Raw genomic sequence first — 19,275 nt, 5'->3', positions numbered from 1 at the left:
CACAGTGCTGCTGTCGTTCTTGCCCAGGGATAGGCAGGCAGCCCCCCTCCCAAACCTCAGAAACATCACATATGCCATGACCTCCACCCTGGCCCAGCAATGTATTTCTTCCAGTGACCCCATCCCATGGACCCTAAAGTCACCATAGCCTCTTGGCTTAGTCCTCAGTCCCTTAACGGAGCACCCACACACATAACCGTAAATGGGTCCCTCTGGGATCTGTGCTGGTCTGTCCCAGCACCCCTTATGCAGAGAACTACACTTGACTCTTGATACAGGTCTTTCCCTACCCTCATGTAGCTTAAGCCAAAGTTGGACAGCAGGTGTGCCAAACCTTGGGTCCAGCTCCTGTGCCACTGGCAGCAGCTAATTGGCTGGACATTGTGATGTCAGACATCCTGGAGTCAATACTGGGGCCTCAGGTGGCTACCAGACCAGGCTTTGGTCTGTTGGCAGCCATTGGCTTTGTGGTCAGGGTCTTAGGAAGTCCAGAGGTGGGTGGCTTGATGGGAGGGGTTGTTCTGGGCAGTGTGGTCCTCTTGGCCACAGTACCTGTCACCACTCCTACCCAGCCCTGGACCCCACTGCAACCACGCCAGTGTCATCCTTCATGTGGCTCCAGCCACGGCAGCCCCTAAGAGAGCTACTTCTGCTCTGTGCTAGGAGGGTTTCAGGGAGAGGTGTGGCAGGAGGTGTTGAACTGCAGACCCAGACACCAGGGAGAAGGACACAGAACCAGTGCCAAGAAGGTAGGGTCTGGATGTCCAGTTTTAGCAGCCCCACACCTTGCCTTGCCTGAACCTCCTAGCACCTCCTCTCCAAGGTCCACTATGCCCGTATCCACTACGTCCAAAAACAGGCCAACTGCATACACTGGCCTGGTTGTGCCTACAGCCCCTGCTCCCTGGGCCCAGGCTTCCAGAGGGGAATGTGGCTGGACCAGCCCCTGGACAGGAATGAGAGGCCCCCAGGACCCTTAGGATATCTCCCCGGGTTTTCCCCCTTCCCTCCTAGGACTTCAAAGACCTCACCAGGTCAGGGCTGACCGGAAGGTGGGCCAAACAAGCTCTTAAGGCCACATGGTGCCCCACTCCCCATCCTCCACCAGCCCTTCTGTCTGCTCTCGGAAGGAAGCATGAGAAATAAGATAACCTGGAGTTGTAAGTCCCCAAAGACAACAGAACAGAGTGATGTGATAGCGATTGATAGGGGTGGGAGCCTGCGGACCTTACACCGTGAGGAAGGGAAGTGTGTCCCAGGCAGAGGAAACTATGCAAAGACCCATGTTACAGAGGACGAGAGAAGCTAGTGGCCGAAGAGAGGAGGTGGGGTGGGGAGCAAGGATGGGAGGACTTTGGACAGAGAAATGGCCCCCCGTGGTTTTTGTTTTTACCGTCCCCCCGCTCACTCTTGCTCCCCGTTGCCCACCACTGGGGCAGTAAGCGGGGGTCAGGAGGCCTAGAGACACCGAGCAGACCCGGGCCCCGCGGGCGCCTCCAAGTGTCTCAAGATCCAACAACGGGACTACCCTCACGGGTTCGCTGTCCTTATGTTAGTAGGTCAGGTCCCACTCCCCTGGGGTGGCAAGGACGCATGGGACTGTCAGCACAGGACAGAGGCTCTGTCTTTGGGCTGCGGGCGGAGCGCTCCTTCGGGAAGTAGGATGGGCCGCAGCACCAGGGCTTGGGCGGGTAAAGGGAGTGGAAGGCCGGGCGGGAAGGCTGGGTCTGGGGCTCTAGGGAGGGTGCTGGGGCCGGGAGTCGGGAGCTTGGAGACGCAAAAGTCCACGGAAGGGGCGGAAAGGGCAGCGGATTCTCGGGGGCTGCGCCGGGCCGCGCAGCCTGTGGACACTAGGGGGCGCCGCGCTTCTGCGCAGGAGCCGACACATCCCGGGGCGGGGCTGCGGCGCGCGCGCGCGCACGCGCTGTGTGTCACGGGGCAGGGCGAGCGCGGTGAGGCGCTCCCGGCCTGGCGTCCTGGTTCCGCAGACCCTGCCGTCTCTCCTGCCCCGGCCCGGCTCACCCTCATGTACCGCGCGCTGTACGCGTTCCGCTCGGCGGAGCCCAACGCGCTGGCGTTCGCCGCGGGCGAGACCTTCCTGGTTCTGGAGCGCAGCAGCGCGCACTGGTGGCTGGCGGCGCGGGCGCGCAGTGGCGAGACGGGCTACGTGCCACCCGCCTACCTGCGCCGCCTGCAGGTGAGTGTGCCCGTCCCCGGCCCGGCCTCAGCCGCCCCTAGACTGAGCTCTAACATAGGCTCGCAGGACAGACCCCGGCACCCCAGGCCCGCCGGGACCTCCAGCAGATAAGGAGTTTGAGAACCTGACCGTGAAACCCCAGGAGGACTGGGACCCTAAGAGCCCGCGCCCCCACCCAAGACCAGGGCCTTGACAGCCAACTCTGAGGATTCAGATCTACCAAAAGCCCAACTCTGGGACTGAGACTCCTCGGGATCCCAGAGCCATTTGGCCCCAACATCTGAACCCCCATCCGAATAGAATTCAAGAGTCAGTCTTGAGATTCCAGCACACCAAATTCTGAGCAGTTCCCCAGATCATTGAGACCCCAGAATTAATTAGCCCCTTCCCTGGATCACCAGGATCCCACACTTTTGCTTCCTTTTCCTCAGCTTCCACCACTGAGACCCGGGCAACCCTGGACACTGCCTGTTTCCCCACCATCTTCCATGCCTTTACACCCCCTCCCCCATTTGGACCTGAGAGCCATGGACACCCCCTTCCCCTAAATGACCCCCCAAGCCCTGAGACCTCAGTATCTTTTACTCTCCTGTACTCAGTCACCCGCTAAGCCTTTCCTAAGACACCTTCGTCAGTTCACTTTGAACCAGGGATCCCAGGCCCTGCCGACACTCCCTGGCACTACTCTCCCTAACCTCTTTCACAAGCCTCAGGCCCTGACTTTTCAGACTTCCTTTCTCTGAAGATGAGGGAGCTCCATCCCTCCTTGGCCCCCAGCCTGGGGTGGGGGCTGCTCCCATTGCAAGGAAGTGAGACCTCCCCATGGCGTCTCCTGGTCTGGCTTTGGCCCCATTTCCTTCCAGTGGAGTCTGCGGCCCCAGTTCCTGTTTCCCCAAGAATAGTCCTGGTGTGGGGGCTGGGATGTGTTGTCTCCAGCTGGTCTATTCTGATCACAGGGGGAAGGAGGGCCTGGAGCCTCCAGGTCTGCCCTGTGCCAGACACCCCCGCCCCATCCTAGTCCATAGCCTTTAGGAAACATCCTGTCCCAGCCCAGTTCAGGACAGAAATAACAGGATAAATTTGGAGATGTCATCTGGTCTTACCAGAGGGGATGGGCCCTGGTCCCTAAACCCTTGGCCTCAAGGCATCTAGGAGTGTCTGGGTAAGAGTGAGAGCCCTGGACACCAGGGCTGCTGCGTCCAGGGTGAGCACGTCAGACCCAGCCTCTCTGGAGCTGGGAACTTGTTGGAGGCCTCTGAGGAAAGTCCTGCCTCTTCCCCGAGGGCCCAAGAGGCCCCTCCCCTGCCTGGGCCACTGGGGCTGGGTGTTTGGGGAGGGCAGAGAGGCTACCATCTTGTCTATCTGTTGGTTTCTTGCTGCATATCTCCCTCTGCCTTCGTCTCCATGGCTCTCTCTGTGTCTCGGTGTCATTCTGACTCTCCGCTTGTGTGTTTCTTCCTCCGACTCTCTTCCCTTCTCTGTCTCCAAATCTCAATTTCTTTCTGCGTTGTCTCCCTCTGCTTCTCTCTCTCTCTCTCCCTCTCCCTCCCTCCCTCCCTCCCTCTCTCCATCTTTCTTGCTTTCTGTGTATCATCTGTCTTTCTCTCTCTGTCCCCCTTTCTGTCTGCTGTCTCCTGCACTCTGACACGCCCTGTGCTACCTGGAGGGCTTTGTTGACCTCTGAGTCCATCTGTCTGTCCCCATCAGAGAAGCTTCTCAAACCCACTCTGGTGTGATGTCACCTTAGTTCTGAGGCTCCTATGCCTGATGGACCATGTGTGCCCGGGGCAGCGAAGGGTGGGAGTGGCTGGTCCCACAGCTGCCACCCCCTACTCTGTACCCCATGCCAGCCAGGCTGGGTAGATTGGACCTCTGAGTTACTGCGGATGGCAATACAGAATCTGGGGCAGGGGCCAGGTCCTGCGCTCATGTCTGTCTTTTGCCACAGACACAGAACTGCTGCTTCCCGGTGCAGGTCTGGAGGATTCCTGGAACAGCTTGAGGGGATGGGGGCTGGCAGCAGGGGTGGAGAGAGGAGATCCCTTTGGCCTGTCCTCAGCTACCAGGGCCTGCAGAAGGCTCTCTGAGGACAGGGCCATTCTGGAGTGTGACCTTGGTTTTGTGAAGGATCAGCAAGATCCAGAGTGATTTGTTAAGACTTCAGACACTAGAGTCTCCCTGCTTGGCATCTCAGCCTGGGATCTGAGCCAAGCCTGGGGATAGACTAAGTGTGTACTCCTGGCCTCAAACTGAGGGTCCGTGGGCTGTGTTATTGCTCTAGACCCCAGGTTTTCAGCGACATCTTAGCTGAGAGCCTCACTTGAGGTAAAATCCTGAGCGGGGCCCCAATATATAAAGCAGCAACATGGGCCCTCCCCGTGGCCCAGCTCCCTGAGTGACGCAGTTTGAGAAGCCCATTTCATATTCTAGTTCAGCTTGCTGTGTTCACATCTGGCATTACAGGCTTTAGCTGTAGTGGTCCTTTGTCTGCCCCTGGCTCCATCCTGGGCTGGCTCTGGCTCACTTGGCCCCCAGGCCTAACTGCCCACCCCTGCCCCCACAGGGCCTGGAGCAGGATGTCCTCCAAGCCGTTGACAGGGCCATTGAGGCTGTGCACAATGCAGCCATGCGGGATGGTGGCAAGTACAGCCTGGAGCAGCGCGGGATCCTCCAGTGAGTGGGGCGGGAGAACCGCCCAGTAAGCACCATGGGGTGGGGTCCTTCAGTGAGTACTGGGGACGCCAGGGAGCAGTGTTGGTAGTGCAGAGTGGGGCGGAGCATGAGGGTGGTGGGAGGTTGGGGAGCCTGGGCTAGGGTGGGCCGCATCCCACGAGGAGCATGTGAGGACTTCGGGAGTCGTAAGGTAACTCCCCCAATAACCTCCCTGTCCCTCCCTCAGGAAGCTGATCCACCACCGGAAAGAGACCCTGTCCCGCAGAGGCCCCTCAGCCCCCAACCCTGCAGCTATGACCCCGTCCACCAGTGACCACCACCTGGATGCTGCTGCTGCCAGGCAGCCCAATGGGGTGTGTAGAGCTGGGTTCGAGCGGCAGCACAGCCTGCCCAGTTCTGAGTATCTTGGGGCAGATGGAGGCCTCTACCAGGTACATGGTGAGAACATCCTGGGGAAGGGAGGTGGGTGGAGCTTAAGGCTTTGTCCAGAGGCGCCAGGGGTCCACTGGGGTCAGCGATGCCACTCGGAACCATAGTCCTGCCCATGCCAAGCTCAGGGCGCTAGCCAGGTCGTACCCTCAGATCCCACTTCTGTCCTCCCAGATCCCACCACAGCCTCGCCGGGCAGCACCTGCCACGCCACCCCCACCTGTGAAGCGCCGAGACCGCGAGGCCCTAGTGGCCTCGGGGAGTGGTGAGAAGGCGGGGTTGGGGGACTGGGGGGGGCACCTTGTGCTCGGAATGGTTACTCTGCCTATGTCAGGGAACTGGGGGCTCCAGGCTTGCAGGGAAGACAGGGCACATGTCGGGGCAATTAGGGGCTCTGGGCTTGGTGGGAGGGTCTGACATAGGAACTAGGCCCTGTACTAGGGGGCGGGGGCTCTGGGCTTGGAGGGGTTGGGGCCCCCAGGGGGCTGCCCTAGCACAGCATCCCCTCTCTGCCCACAGGCGGCCGCAACACCACGCCCTCTGGGGGCAGTTCTGTGTCCAGCGGCTCCTCTGTCAGCAGCACCTCCCTTGACACACTCTATACCGGCTCCAGCTCATCGGAGCCAGGCCCCAGCTGCTCACCCACGCCCCAACCTGTGCCCCGCCGAGGCACGCATACCACTGTGTCCCAAGCTCAGCCCCCTCCCTCCAAGGTGCTAAACTCGGAGCCCCCTACAGAGGAGGTAGCAGTTGATGCAGCCCCAGCCCCTGATGAGCTGGAAGCCCTGGGTGCGCTGAGCCTGGGGACCACAGAAGAGAAGGCGCTGGCTGAGACTGCTGTGCCCAGGACCATCGGGGCAGAGCTGATGGAGCTCGTGCGGAGGAACACCGGCCTGAGCCACGAGCTGTGCCGAGTGGCCATTGGCGTCGTGGTGGGTCACATCCAGGCCTCCGTGCCGGCCAGCTCACCTATCATGGAGCAGGTCCTCCTCTCACTGGTAGAGGGCAAGGTGAGGGTGGGCAACAGGGCCAGGGGCCTCCCCATTCTGGGGCCACCATACAGCCCCTGCCCCTTCCCCACCCTCACACTGTGTCCAGCCTTTATCTGACAGGTCTTTGTTGAGCTCTAGCTCTTGGCTTCCTTGTGCTGGGTGCCGGGGACATTTGGGCTGATCCCTGAAGGAGAAAGGGAGGAAGAGTATTCCAGGCAGAGGCTCAGGCTGGACAAGGGCCATGAATCAGGACCGAGCTTGGCTCACAGGAAGAAGTGGAACAAGGCCAGCATGGTTGGAACACAGGGAGTGAGGGAGGGAGCAAGTGGTGTGGTTGGAGGTGAGACCTGGGGCAGGTGACAGATGAGACAGCCGTGGGTGGCCAGGAGTTCTCTCAGGCTGCAGGGAAGGAATGGACATAAGGCATGAGAGAGGGCAGTGCCATGCTGGCCTTGGCAGTGGAGAGCAGTGGGTGCTTCGAGAGCTATGATGGAGGCCTGAGTGCTGACTGAGATGTGAATGAGGTGTGTGTGCATCATGGGCGGGTGGGATCCTTTGCCAAGGTTGGGGCACTGGTCAGGGAGCAGGACTGGGGGGCATGAGCCCAGTCTACACGGTGGGGGCCAGATGGGCCAGAGGTCTGTCCTTAGGGCTCCATGGCTCCTGCAGCTCTGGTTTGGGGTGTGGGGAGCAGTGAGTCAGTGGGCTTGCCTGTGCTAGGACACTGGATCAAGAGGAACACGGGAGGTGTGTAGATGACAGGCCTGTCCCACTTTGTGTAGAATCAGGGGGTGGAGTCTCAGTCACATTCAGGCGGTGAGAAGTTGGTGGCCTTCCTCATGGAGGATGTTTATCCAGGTCTGGGGCAGGAGGCAAGTTGTTGGAAAACACCCCACAGATGTGTCTCATGCAGAATCCTGTCCCAGACAGTTGTTAAGACCTGGGGGCAGTGGAATTACTTGGGGAGGGGGTATAGAACTAGGTCAGTGCCCTTGGCGGCCTCGATGTTGGGGGATGGGCTGTGGGAGCAGATCTTTTGTGGGAGCTTGATGGGAGCAGCGGGGAGGAAGGAAGAGAACCGGGGGCTGGTCCCCTCACCCTTCCTGGGACGACGCTGGCTCCAGGCAGCTCTGGTAGGTGAGGCTGGGGCCCCCTGCCTGACACTGGCCTGGAGCTCATGCCATGACCTCAGGGTCTAGGTTGAACTCCAGGCCTTGTGGGCCTCCTGGAGATGGTGAGGGGCAAGTGTGCTGAGCCAGACCTCTTCCTCCAGGACCTGAGCACTGCTCTGCCCTCAGGGCAGGTCTGCCACGACCAGCAGCGGCTGGAGGTGATCTTTGCCGACCTGGCCCGGCGGAAGGATGACGCCCAGCAGCGCAGCTGGGCCCTGTATGAGGATGAGGGTGTCATCCGCTGCTACCTGGAGGAGCTGCTGCACATTCTGGTGCGGGCTGGGGGCCCCCAGGTGTCCCCCACCCCTGCCCCATCCCTCCCCAGTGCTTGGGAGTCTCCTCTGCTCGTCCTCAGCTCACTCACGTGTGGCCACCTCACACTGAGTGACTCCATCACACTTTGTCCTCCCCACAGACGGATGCAGACCCTGAAGTTTGCAAGAAAATGTGCAAGAGGAATGAGTTCGAGTCTGTCCTGGCCTTGGTGGCCTATTACCAAATGGTGTGTGGGAAACAGAGGGGAGGGGGCACAGAGGAACCTGGGTAGAGGTGGGGGTTCTGGGCACTGAGCACACAGGGTCCCCTGCCAGGAGCACCGGGTGTCACTGCGGCTGCTGCTCCTTAAGTGCTTCGGCGCCATGTGCAGCCTGGACGCAGCCATCATCTCCACACTGGTGTCATCTGTGCTGCCTGTGGAGCTGGCGCGGGACATGCAGACGGACACACAGGGTGAGTGAGGGGCAGCTTCCTGCCAGCTGGGGAGGTTCCCGCCATCTGGGGGGGCTCTGACCGCCTGCTTTGCTCCCCCGCAGACCATCAGAAACTCTGTTACTCCGCCCTCATTCTGGCCATGGTCTTCTCCATGGGGGAGGCAGTGCCCTATGCACACTATGGTAAGAAGGCAGGTCACTGACCAGCGGACCACAGGGAGCCCACAGCCCTCTGGAGGTGGGGCCCATGGCCCAAGGCGCTGGGCACCCACTGACCGTATGCTGACTGAATGTCTCCAGGGCTCACAGAAACCCAGGGAGCCTGGGCGGTGGGGGTGTGTGTGACGGGGGGCCTGCAGACTTCCACGTGCCCCTCTCCCAGAGCACCTGGGCACACCCTTCGCCCAGTTCCTGCTGAGCATCGTTGAGGACGGGCTGCCCTTGGACACCACCGAGCAACTGCCAGATCTCTGCATGAATCTACTTCTGGCTCTCGATTTGCACCTGCCAGGTGGGGGCAGGGCCTGACGGGGGTGGCTGACTCACCATAGAGGGGAGGAGGGGGGCTCTCCAGGCTTAGCACCTGTGCTGTTGTCTACCCCCGTGTCCTTCCTCAGCCCCTGACCAGAACTTCATCATGGCCGCCCTGAGCAAACACGCCAATGTCAAGATCTTCTCCGAGAAGCTACTGTTGCTCCTGAACAGAGGGGGTGAGGGCCCAGGAATCTGTGTGGGGCCCCTTCGATGTCCTGTGACTCCATGACCCCTGTAACTCGCTGGGGTGACTCTGGGCCCCCTCGAGGACTGCCCTGACCCCCTCTTCCTCCTGCCTTCTAGATGACCCCGTGCGCATCTTTAAGCATGAGCCTCAGCCACCACACTCCATCCTCAAGTTCCTGCAGGACGTGTTCGCCAGCCCCGCCACAGCTGCCATCTTCTACCACACAGATATGATGGCGCTCATCGACATAACCGTGCGGCACATCGCGGACCTGTCGCCTGGAGATAAGGTGCCTGGGGATGGCAGCTGTGTAGAAACTAACAAAAGGGGGGGACCTGACACTGAATGGAGACTAGGGCGAGGGGCACTGCTGGAGCCGGGTAAGTGTGGGAGGCCGGTCAACCATGAGAGGTGTGCCAAGACCCAAGGGAACCCACCATGAGGTGATCGGGGGTGGGCTGTCTGAAGAAAGCAGGAGTAGAGGGAGTGGTGGGAGGTGAGGAGGAGAAAGTAGAGTTTACACAAAGCCTTGGAGGCTGCAGCGGGAGGTTGTCACCTCTTCTCGGGGGCAGGGGAAGTGATCCGATTACCATCCTGAATGAAACGGAGACTGAAAGCACAGCAGAAGCGGGAGGCCGGTGAGGAGGCGGCTGCAGCCGTCCACGTGGCACGGATAGGGTGGGAGAGGAGGTCAGGCCGGGCTGTGTTGGTGGGTTGGCAGGGCTTGCTGCTGGATTGGTCTGGAGCAACAAGGTGGATGAAGTGCCGATTGCTCGGGTGGGGAAGAACTTTTGAATAGAGTTGTGTTTTGATGTGTCAAGACTGAAAGATACCTGTTGGACATCCAGGTACAGAGGACCTGGGGTGTGAGTTGGGACTGGAAAGAGACACTTTGGAGTTGGCTGTGCATAGATGTGCTGGGAAGCCTGTGACAGTGCGGTCACCTAGGGTGTGGGATGGATGGGACAGAGGGAAGCGCAGGCCTCAGCCCAGGGCACAGTCGGGGCATGTAGGGAGACACCCAGGAGGAAAACCAAGAGAGCAGGAGCCCAAAGCCACGTGTATGGAGGAGGAGGGGGATGAGCCGTCTCCACAGTTAGGAGCCCGAGTGAGATGAGGCCTGAGACTCATGAGCCACGGGATTCGCCACATGGCGATGAGGCGTGATTCACAAGCAGCGTCCATGGAGTGGAGGGAAGAGAGTCCGAGTGGGAAGTTGAAGAGAGGGTTTGAAGTTGGAGGGGAGTGGAAAGGGGGAAGGTGGGAGCAGTGAATGGAGACAACTTTCGTGTGTTTTTAAGTGAAGGGGAGCAGAAAAAGGTGGGGGATCACTGGAGGGAGACATGGGGTCAGGGAATGTCTTTTAAAGGTGGGGAAAAAAAAAAAAAAAAAGGTGGGAGATGCTGGTGCATGTCTGAGTCAGAGGGAATGATCCAGCAAGCCAATCGTGGAGAAACGGCTGATGTGTCGGGAGAGTCAGCCACCGTGGGTGTCAAGTAGGTCAGGCAGCGGGGTAGGGTCCAGGCCCCCGTGGAGGGATGGCCTCTGGCAGGAACCAGGACAGTTCATTCACTGGGGACAGGTGAGGTGTAGGTGCTGGGGGAAGACCAGGCGTTTCTGAAAGTTTGCTTGTTTTCTGCATGAAGCACAAAGCCAACTGATCAGGCAGTTTAGGTTTGGAAAATGGAGAGAAGGTGGGCAGTGGTCCTTTCAGGAGCAGTGAACGTGGCAGAGGAAAGTGGCAGGGGTGCCAGGCAGTGAGGTTTGTGGTGGGGAATGCTGTTCAAGCCTGTGCAAGGCTCTGTAATTGTCTGCTGCTTAGCTTCTAGGATTTGATTGGCAGGTGCTTTTTGGTCTGACCAGGGTTGGGAGTTAGCAGGGTGATGCTGCCTAAAGAAGGTTTGAGTATTGACTCCTCTAATCAGAGGTAAAGAGAAATGAGGGATGGTGAGGGGGGCAAATGGAGGAAAAAGTGCTGGTGCCAGGTCAATGGATCAGGGTCTCAGTGAGGATAAGGAGCAGCTGGGGTGTCAGATTGGAGTGGTTCTTGGAGCCATTAAAGCCAGAGGTGCTGGGAGGGTGGGTTGGCGGGGGGTGTTGGAGATGGATTCAGGGCACACGTAGAAGGTAAGACGGCCGGGTCTTACTGGGACGGATTGGATTCAGGGTGTGGGGAAAAAGGAACCGGAGGGGACATGTGCAGTTTTGGCTTGAGCACTTGAATGGACAACAGTGCTCTTTATTAAAATAAAGAACACGAGAAAGCCTGCAGCTTTGGGAAGATGGGGAAGATCACGAGTTTGATGGTTGTTATGTGAGTCTGAGTTCTCTCTGAGATAAGCAGGAGGTGACAAGTGGGCAGTTGGATTTTCTCATCTGCAGCTCACCGGAGAGTCTCTGCAAGAGGTTTGAGTGGGGGTCACTATTTGAAGCTGTGGGTGTGAATGATATCTTCCAGGGTGAGAGGATAGAGTGAGAAGCAGAGGGCCACCAATAGACAGACAGCAGCCCCACAGGGGCCCAGCATTACAGGAGGGATGGGGGCTCGCTCCTTCCCCTCGCCACCTCTCTGAGGCAGGACTTCCCTGGGCCGGCCGCGTTCTGAGACTGTGTGTGTCTCAGATGATTTATTTATTCACTTATTCAACGACTGTCAAAGACCAGTTCTGTGTCAGGTCCACTCTGGGTGCTGGGAATGCAACCCTGATCTTCAGTGGTGTGAGGTGGTCTACAGCCCTGGGGTCCATGTGGCTGCCAGGAGGCAGTAGTGGCCTGTCCCTGTCTGGTGGCAGTCTCAGTGCCTCCCTGGGGTCCCTGAGCTTGCCTGGTCTCCCCACAGCTTCGCATGGAGTACCTCTCCCTGATGCACGCTGTGGTCCGCTCCACACCCTACCTACAGCACCGCCACCGGCTCCCCGACCTGCAGGCCACACTGCGACGCATCCTAACCGAGGAGGAAGCCTCGCCCCAGTGCCAGATGGACCGCATGATTGTCCAAGAGATGTGCAAGGAATTCCCGGTGCTGGGCGAGGCCCCCAGCTAGCACCTTCTTTTCCTCCCTTCCCTGCAGCCTTGGGTAGGGTGCAGGGGACTCGGAGGCTTGGCCCTAAGAATGTTTTGCACTGACAGTGTGAGGGGAGGTGTTGGTGGAAGGGACCTAAGCAGGGGCCCCCACCTGAAATAGAGCTAATGAGAGGGGCCAAGCGCAGGATTAGGGACCATGCGCTGGGAGCTATGCTGGGGCAGGGGGAGTGTGAACTGAAGCCCCTCCATCTCCCGCTGGGCTGCCTATTCAGCATGCCTCCCCACGCCACACACATGCACACTCAGAGTCCTGCTGCTGCTCCAGGCTGGGCCAGAGCCCTCATCCCTTGCGCCCACCTGGTCTGTGTCCTGGGCTTCAGCAAGCTGTGTCCCTGGGGTGAGAGGAGGCACCTTCCGCCAGCTCCGTTCTTTGCCTTAGCTTCGCAGTGAGTGCTGCTCATGTGCTCTGTCCCCCCAGCTGCCACCCCGTGGGGGTCTCTGCCCCTCATTCCAACCCCAGAGGCCTTGGCCAAGCTGCTGCTTTGAAAGCAGAGTCTTAGAGACAGGCCATCCACCCTGGAGCCTCACAGAATGAGGTGATGGCACTGATAAAGTCAATGACAGAATATATTTTCTCTGTAAAAACGTAGACCGAAAAGCCATGTGTATTTTCCTATGTGCTGCAGCTCAGCTTGGAAATAAATCACAGGCATCTGGAAACAGGCTTCCTGTATGATCCTGAGTGGTGGTGGGAGAGGATGGTCAGGGGCACTGGGGCCTCAGGACCTGTCCTCTCCAGCCTGAGGAGGTGATGGTCCCTGACAGGCCTCTCCATTGAGGTCCCTTGAGCCCTGTTCCAGCCTCTCTTCCCTGGGTTCCCACTTCTCCTGGGCCACGGCCACAGCCACTGAGAGCCCCGTGGTCCATTTGCAGGTGACCTCTCCAGGCTTCACTTAATCTTTCTTTGCCTTGAATGCTGTGTCTGTCTCCCCTGTTGAAACCCTATATCCTTTACACCTGTTCTCAAATGAAGCGTCTCCTATCCAAGCCCTGGCCTCCCCGAACTCCTAGGCCTGCCCAGCTGTTTGCCTTCCTTATTTGCCTCCCCCTGGATCCAGCGATGTTCCCTCATTTTGCAGCCTTAGCGGTGATTTGGTAATTACGGTAGGACAAAAAGAATATCTCAACGAGTGTGGGGTTAGTTGTGCACTGTTTGAGGGGAATCAGAGGCCAAGGCTGGACAAAAAACTTTTTCCTCGTGGGCTCCGCAGTTAACGAAGCCTGTCACCATAACTTGGGGAAGAGAGTCAAAACCTGTAGGCAGACACCAGGCAGCAGTGGTTTCCATCAGATCCCTTCAGTTTGTTACCCAAGACGAGTTTCATCAGATTCCACACATCGAGAATCACTGATACTGCGACTTCTCGCCACGACTTTTCCTTTCTTAATGGGGTGCTGAAGGCAGAGGGCTGTTACTCTCCCAGCAGAACGCAATACAGCAAGAAGCCCAGCAAAGCCAGTCTAGGGGTGGGGTCCCAGGGAAACAGGTCCATGGGAGCAAAGCAGAGGAGGCCAGCAGGGAGATGTCCTTCCTGACCTGTTGACTCTTCCGGAAGTTTAAGTGCACAGGCTCACCTGGACCTGAGGAGGAGCTGACACAGTTGTCTGCAGGAAAGCTGTGTGTGGTACCACCTGGTCACTTCATCCTGGAGGCCTCTGCCTCCCTTCCACAGATGGAATCAACAATGCTGACTTCCAGGTACAGCTGCTTTCTCATTGGAGTGCTGAAGGCAGAGAACCATGGTTCTCCTCCTGAGAGCGAGTAACTCAGTGATAAGCACAGGTCCTCGGGAAGCTGAGGCAGGAACATTCGATAGCCTCTGCCTTGTTCTGTTTGCTGTTAGGCTGCACACGCTGACCTCGTGGGAAAAGCAGGGCAGTGCTGTGCCATCATTCCTAGTGCTGGCCCCCGTGAGAAAGAAAGTGCAGCCCCGTGGCTGGAAGATCAGAGCCCCTGCCCACTTCTGCGTAATTGTCCAAGAGGCCCTTGCATGTGTTTGTAAGGAGACACTCAGAGGGGCCAGGACTCCAGGACCGTCAATAAACACCTTGATGGTGTCTCACCGCACAGAATTAAAACTACCAAGGACAATGACTAGCCAGAGAATTCCTCAGGGAAGGAACTGTCTGAGAGAATACCTCTGACTGTTTGGAAGGATGGTAGACGTGGATGTGGTTAGGCAGGGGAAAGGGCAAAGAGGGAGAACTAAGGCACTCAAAGGAAGGGGAGTGATAGGGTGGGGTGCTGGAGTTCAACTCCAGCGAGTCCAGGGATACCCGAGGGATGGATAGCGTCGGCGAAGGAAATAATTCTATTACTTCAGCATTGCATGTTTCTTTCTCTCATGTCTTTTTTTTTTTTTTTTTGCGGTACGCGGGCCTCCCACTGTTGTGGCCTCTCCCGTTGTGGAGCACAGGCTCCAGACGCACAGGTTCAGCTGCCATGGCTCACGGGCACAGCCACTCCGCGGCATGTGGGATCTTCCTGGACTGGGGCACGAACCCATGTCCCCTGCATCGGCAGGCGGACTCCCAACCACTGCGCCACCAGGGAAGCCCCTCATGTCTTTATTCTTGATTCTCTTCTTCATTCTTCTTTTTTTGTTACAATCACAGGTTTATATATTGTAGTTGATTACGTTACCAGGTATGTGGCCAAACAATCTTAGCACAATCAAACCTCAAAATATTCTATAAAGATTTTTTAAAACAAATATCCCCTAGTTTCTAGATGTCCTATTAAAATATTTCCCCAAGTTCCCATTAATCACAGGTTGTTTCTTAGTAACCAAGTCAAGCAATTATATGATTATATCAATTGTAAAAGTTGGAGCTACTTGTTCCTATTTTTCTTCTTGCATGAGCAACCTTTTACAATGGTTCCATGAAAATATTTACAATGTACCTGCATGCTCTTTCTCGTTTCCTTCAACTGAGACAGTGTTTTCTCCCTATCCTGGCAATGAATTCTGCTCTAGTCATTTGTTTTTCTATAATTAATCTTCCTTTATAATAGAACCATAAATTTCCTATGTCGTCATCAGGAACTCCGGCCCATGGCCATAACTCCATACTAGAGGGTGTTTTTCATAAAAACATCCCCTTAGTTCCAGGGTCTTAATTCTTTACCTATTTCCCCGGGGCTTTAGTGGGTACTTCCCATTCTGTGGTAGTTTCAGGAGGGGGAGTCCTAGAGGAATTTTTCTTTCACGTGGAGCAACATCCCCCCAAAATTGCCCCTGTATGTAAATTTATCATCATAAAACATAACAACGGAGCTGTAGTCCACCTTCCTGGCACGACGCTGCCTTGCAGTTTCGCCTTCCGTTGCTCATGACTTTGTCATGGTGCAATGGCTCCAGGATGGCTTCCGACAGTGGGGCTGAGGATAACTCAAAATTTTTTTTTTTTTTTTTTTGCGGTACGTGGGCCTCTCACTGTTGTGGCCTCTCCCGTTGCGGAGCACAGGCTCCGGATGCGCAGGCTCAGCGGCCATGGCTCACGGGCCCAGCCGCTCCGCGGCATATGGGATCCTCCTGGACCGGGGCACGAACCCGTATCCCCTGCATCGGCAGGTGGACTCTCAACCACTGCGCCACCAGGGAGGCCGGAAAACTCAAATTTTGAGGGGCAGTGAGGGCTGGGTGTTTGGGCCAACCTCTGGGCTAGAAGTGGGTCCCTACAGGTGTGGCACCACTTCTGTGGGACATGACTGAGTACAACATGCTACACGTGCATAAGGCAACTCCAGGGTAAGGGGTTGGGTGAAGACCACCTGCCTGCTCAGTCCCCAAAAGATACAGACAGAGGCTCCAAGTATGTGAGGATAACCTTTTCTTTTTTTCTCTTATTTAATGGAAGAATAACATACTATGAAAACTACAGTATGCAAAGAGTACAGCTTAATGAATTATGACAGAAGATGCTAATGTAGTCACCACCCAGTGTCACTAGTTCCCAAAGCCCACTGTGTACCCCTCTCAATCACCAACTCCTTCCTTCTCCCCAGACCTCTTCCCTAGAGGTAATTACTGATAAATTTTGCCTGTTTTTGAACTTTATATAAATAGAATCATATAGACACTGGCTTCTTCACTCACCAAGTTTTTGAGGTTTGTCTATGTCATAGTATGTGGTTGCAGTTTGTTCATTCCCAGTGTCATGTGGGTTACACCCTCATTTATTCACAGTTAACGACTGGATAAATTTCAGTTTCCAATTTTTGTCTATTACGAATTGTGCTGTCAGGAGCACTGTTGTGCATATCTTCTTGTTGCTCATATGCCTTGCACCGGGAGGTATATCCTCAAGAGTGGAATTGCAGGATCACAGGCAGAAACTGCCAAATAGTTTCCCAAAGTAGTTGTACCAGTGTACTCTCCTCCACTGGTGCCTGAGTTCCAACTGCTCTATATCTTTCCCCAAACCTGGTATTGTCAGTCATTTTCATTTTAGTCATTCTGGTGCAGTATAGTAGTATTTACTTTTACACTTGCGTTTCCCTGATGACTAAAGAGGTTGAGCACCTTTTCATTAGTTTACTGGCTATTTGGATCTTCTCTTGTGAAGCACCTGTTCACATCTCTTGCATATTCATAGACTGGGTTGTCTCTCTTTTGTTGGTTTGTAGTATGTATTCAGGATATGAGTCCTTGGGTTGTATATCTTACTGTATCTTCTCTCAAAAGATTCTTAAACATCTTTTGATGAAAGGAAGTTCTTAATTGTAATGTAATCCAATTTTTCAGTATTTTCTTTTATGGTTAGTACATTTTGTATCCTATTTTAAAATATATATATTTGTGGGCTTCCCTGGTGGCGTGGTGGTTGAGAGCCCGCCTGCTGATGCAGGGGACACGGGTTCGTGCCCCGGTCCGGGAAGATCCCACATGCCGTGGAGCAGCTAGGCCCGTGAGCCATGGCCGCTGAGCCTGCGCGTCCGGAGCTTGTGCTCCGCAACGGGAGAGGCCACAACAGCGAGAGGCCCGCGAACCACCCCCCCCCCCACACACACACACAATATATATATATATATATATATATATATATATATATATATATTTGCTTAAAGTCATGAAGAACTTCTGTGTGCTCTTCTAAAAGCTGTATTGTCTTTCTTTTCATATTCACATGTCAAATCTGGAATTGATTATGAAGGTAGTATGAAGTAGGGGTCTCATGTAATTTTTTTCTGCATGGATGTCCAATTGACCCAGCACCATTTATTGGAAAGCCCATCCTTTGTGTTGGCTCTTAAGAGCCACCCTTGTCAAAATTCAAGTCTCCACACATCTTTAGGCCCCTCTCTGGATTTTGTTCCATTTATCTGTCTATTCCTGCACCAGTACCATACAGTCTTGGTTTCTGTAACTGTAGCTTTCTTGATCTCCTATAGACGAAGCTGTTCTCCTACTTGGGTTTTCTTTGGACTGTCTTGGGTATTCCTGGCCCTCATACGTTTTAGAATCCAGTTTGTCAGTTTACACACACACACACACACACACACACACACACACACACACACACACACACACACACACACTACACAGTATCTGCTGAGATTTCTATCGGAGTTGCATTGAATCCATTCTTTGGGAAGAATTAGCATGTGTGCAATACAGGCATACCTCATTTTGTTGCACTTCACAGATAAACTGCATCTGTTACAAATGGAAAGGTGTTGAAGGTTTGTGGCAAACCCTGTGTCAAGCAAGTCTAATTGTTGCCAATTTTCCAACAGCATTTGCTCACTTCATGTCTCTGTGTCACATTTTGGTAATTCTCATAATACTTCAGACTTTATCATTATTATATTTGTTATGATGATCTGTGATCAGTGATCTTTAATGTTGTTTTTCTTTTTTGGCCACGCCATGCAGCATGCGGGATCTTAGTTCCCCCACCAGGGATCGAACCCATACCCCCTGCTGTGGAAGTGCTGAGTCCTAACCACTGGACCACCAGGGAATTCCCTGGTGTTACTTTTCAAAAAGATTACAACTCGCTGAAGGCTCAGGTGATGGTTAGCATTTTTTAGCAATAAGGTATTTTTAAAAAAATTTTGTGCTCCCCCCGCCTTTTTAGGTTTTGATTTTCTCTTTCTTAAAAAAATATTTATTTATTTATTTATTTGGTTGCACTGGGTCTTAGTTGCGGCAGGTGGGCTCCTTAGTTGTGGCTCATGGGCTCCTTAATTGCGGCAGGCAGCCTCCTTAGTTGTGGCATGCGAACTCTTAGTTGCCGCACGCATGTGGGACCTCGTTCCCTGGCCAGGGATCGACCCCGGCCCCCCTGCACTGGGAGCACGGAGTCTTAACCACTGTGCCACCAGGGAAGTCCCAGCAATAAGGTATTTTTAATTAAGGTATGTACATTTTTTTTAGGCATAATGCTGTTATTGCACGCTTAATAGACTCTAGTCTAAACATAACTTTTATATGCCCTGGGAAACCAGAAAATTTGTGTAACTCACTTTATTGTGATATTTGCTTTATTGTAGTGGTCTGAAACTGAACCCACAGTATCTCCGAGGTATGCCTGTATTCAATCTTTCAGTCTTTGAACATAGTTTTCCACTCCATTTATGTCTTTATTTCTCTCAATAATGTTTTTTTCTTCCAGTGTTTCTTGAGATATAATTGACATATAGCACTATATAGGTTTAAGGTATACAGCCTAATGATTTGACTTACATACTTCATGAAATGATTATCACAGTGTTTAGTGTCAGTAATGTTTTATTGTGTGTGTGTGTATGTGTGTGTGAAGAGTCATTGCACATATTTCATTATATTTATTCCAGCATTTTATGTTACATGATGCTACTGTAAATCACATCATGAAAAAAAATTTTCTCACTTGTTGATATATAGAAGTTACAACTGATTTTTATATATTGACCTTGCATCCAATGACTGCTAAACTCTAACAACTTATCTATAAGTTCTTTTGGATTTTTTACATACACATTCCTGTTGCCTGTGAATAAGTTTTCTTTTTTCCTTTCCAATCCTTGTACCTTTTTACTGTTTTTCTTGCCTTACTGTGCTGGCAAAGCCCTTCAATATAATATTAAGGCTTGTTGTCAAGAATGTGAAATGTTTTCCTCTAGCAATGCTCTGCTGCTCCAGAGGTGAGGAATTCACAAGTAGTCTATTTTTTTTTCACAATTCACAACATTTTATTCAAGTTAATACATTTCATTCAGTAATCAGCCATATTATCCTTGGCACCATTAATAACCCCTTAATCACAAGAGAAACAGAGGGAAAGACTGAGATTTATGTGTAGAAGTTGA

The 19,275-nt window shown here is 54.3% G+C and overlaps 1 protein-coding gene across 3 annotated transcripts; it reads left to right on the top strand.

Annotated features, from left to right (window-relative positions):
• The first annotated feature begins 1,941 nt into the window (after positions 1–1,941).
• NCKIPSD (NCK interacting protein with SH3 domain) lies at positions 1,942–15,382 on the top strand. Of its 3 annotated transcripts, XR_009533601.1 has the most exons (14): positions 1,942–2,197; positions 4,761–4,870; positions 5,097–5,301; positions 5,474–5,564; positions 5,819–6,309; positions 7,565–7,735; positions 7,879–7,965; positions 8,054–8,192; positions 8,276–8,356; positions 8,556–8,684; positions 8,791–8,883; positions 9,011–9,183; positions 11,734–13,677; positions 14,396–15,382. XR_009533601.1 is itself a non-coding variant. In XM_060110666.1 (13 exons), exons 1-13 carry the CDS (start codon positions 2,027–2,029, stop codon positions 11,935–11,937), a joined length of 2,067 nt encoding a protein of 688 aa, XP_059966649.1. In that variant the 5' UTR covers positions 1,942–2,026; the 3' UTR covers positions 11,938–14,337. The 3 variants fall into 3 exon arrangements, 2 of the variants coding, with proteins under 2 accessions (XP_059966649.1, XP_059966648.1); XM_060110666.1 differs by lacking the exon at positions 14,396–15,382 and having other exon boundaries at positions 5,819–6,231; positions 11,734–14,337; XM_060110665.1 differs by lacking the exon at positions 14,396–15,382 and having other exon boundaries at positions 11,734–14,337.
• Positions 15,383–19,275: the final 3,893 nt, after the last annotated feature.

Source organism: Mesoplodon densirostris, chromosome 10, assembly GCF_025265405.1.
Source record: "Mesoplodon densirostris isolate mMesDen1 chromosome 10, mMesDen1 primary haplotype, whole genome shotgun sequence".
NCBI classification, from domain to species: Eukaryota; Metazoa; Chordata; class Mammalia; order Artiodactyla; family Ziphiidae; genus Mesoplodon; species Mesoplodon densirostris.
The sequence above is the reverse complement of the archived record's forward strand: the minus strand, read 5'-3'. Positions and strand labels throughout refer to the sequence as shown.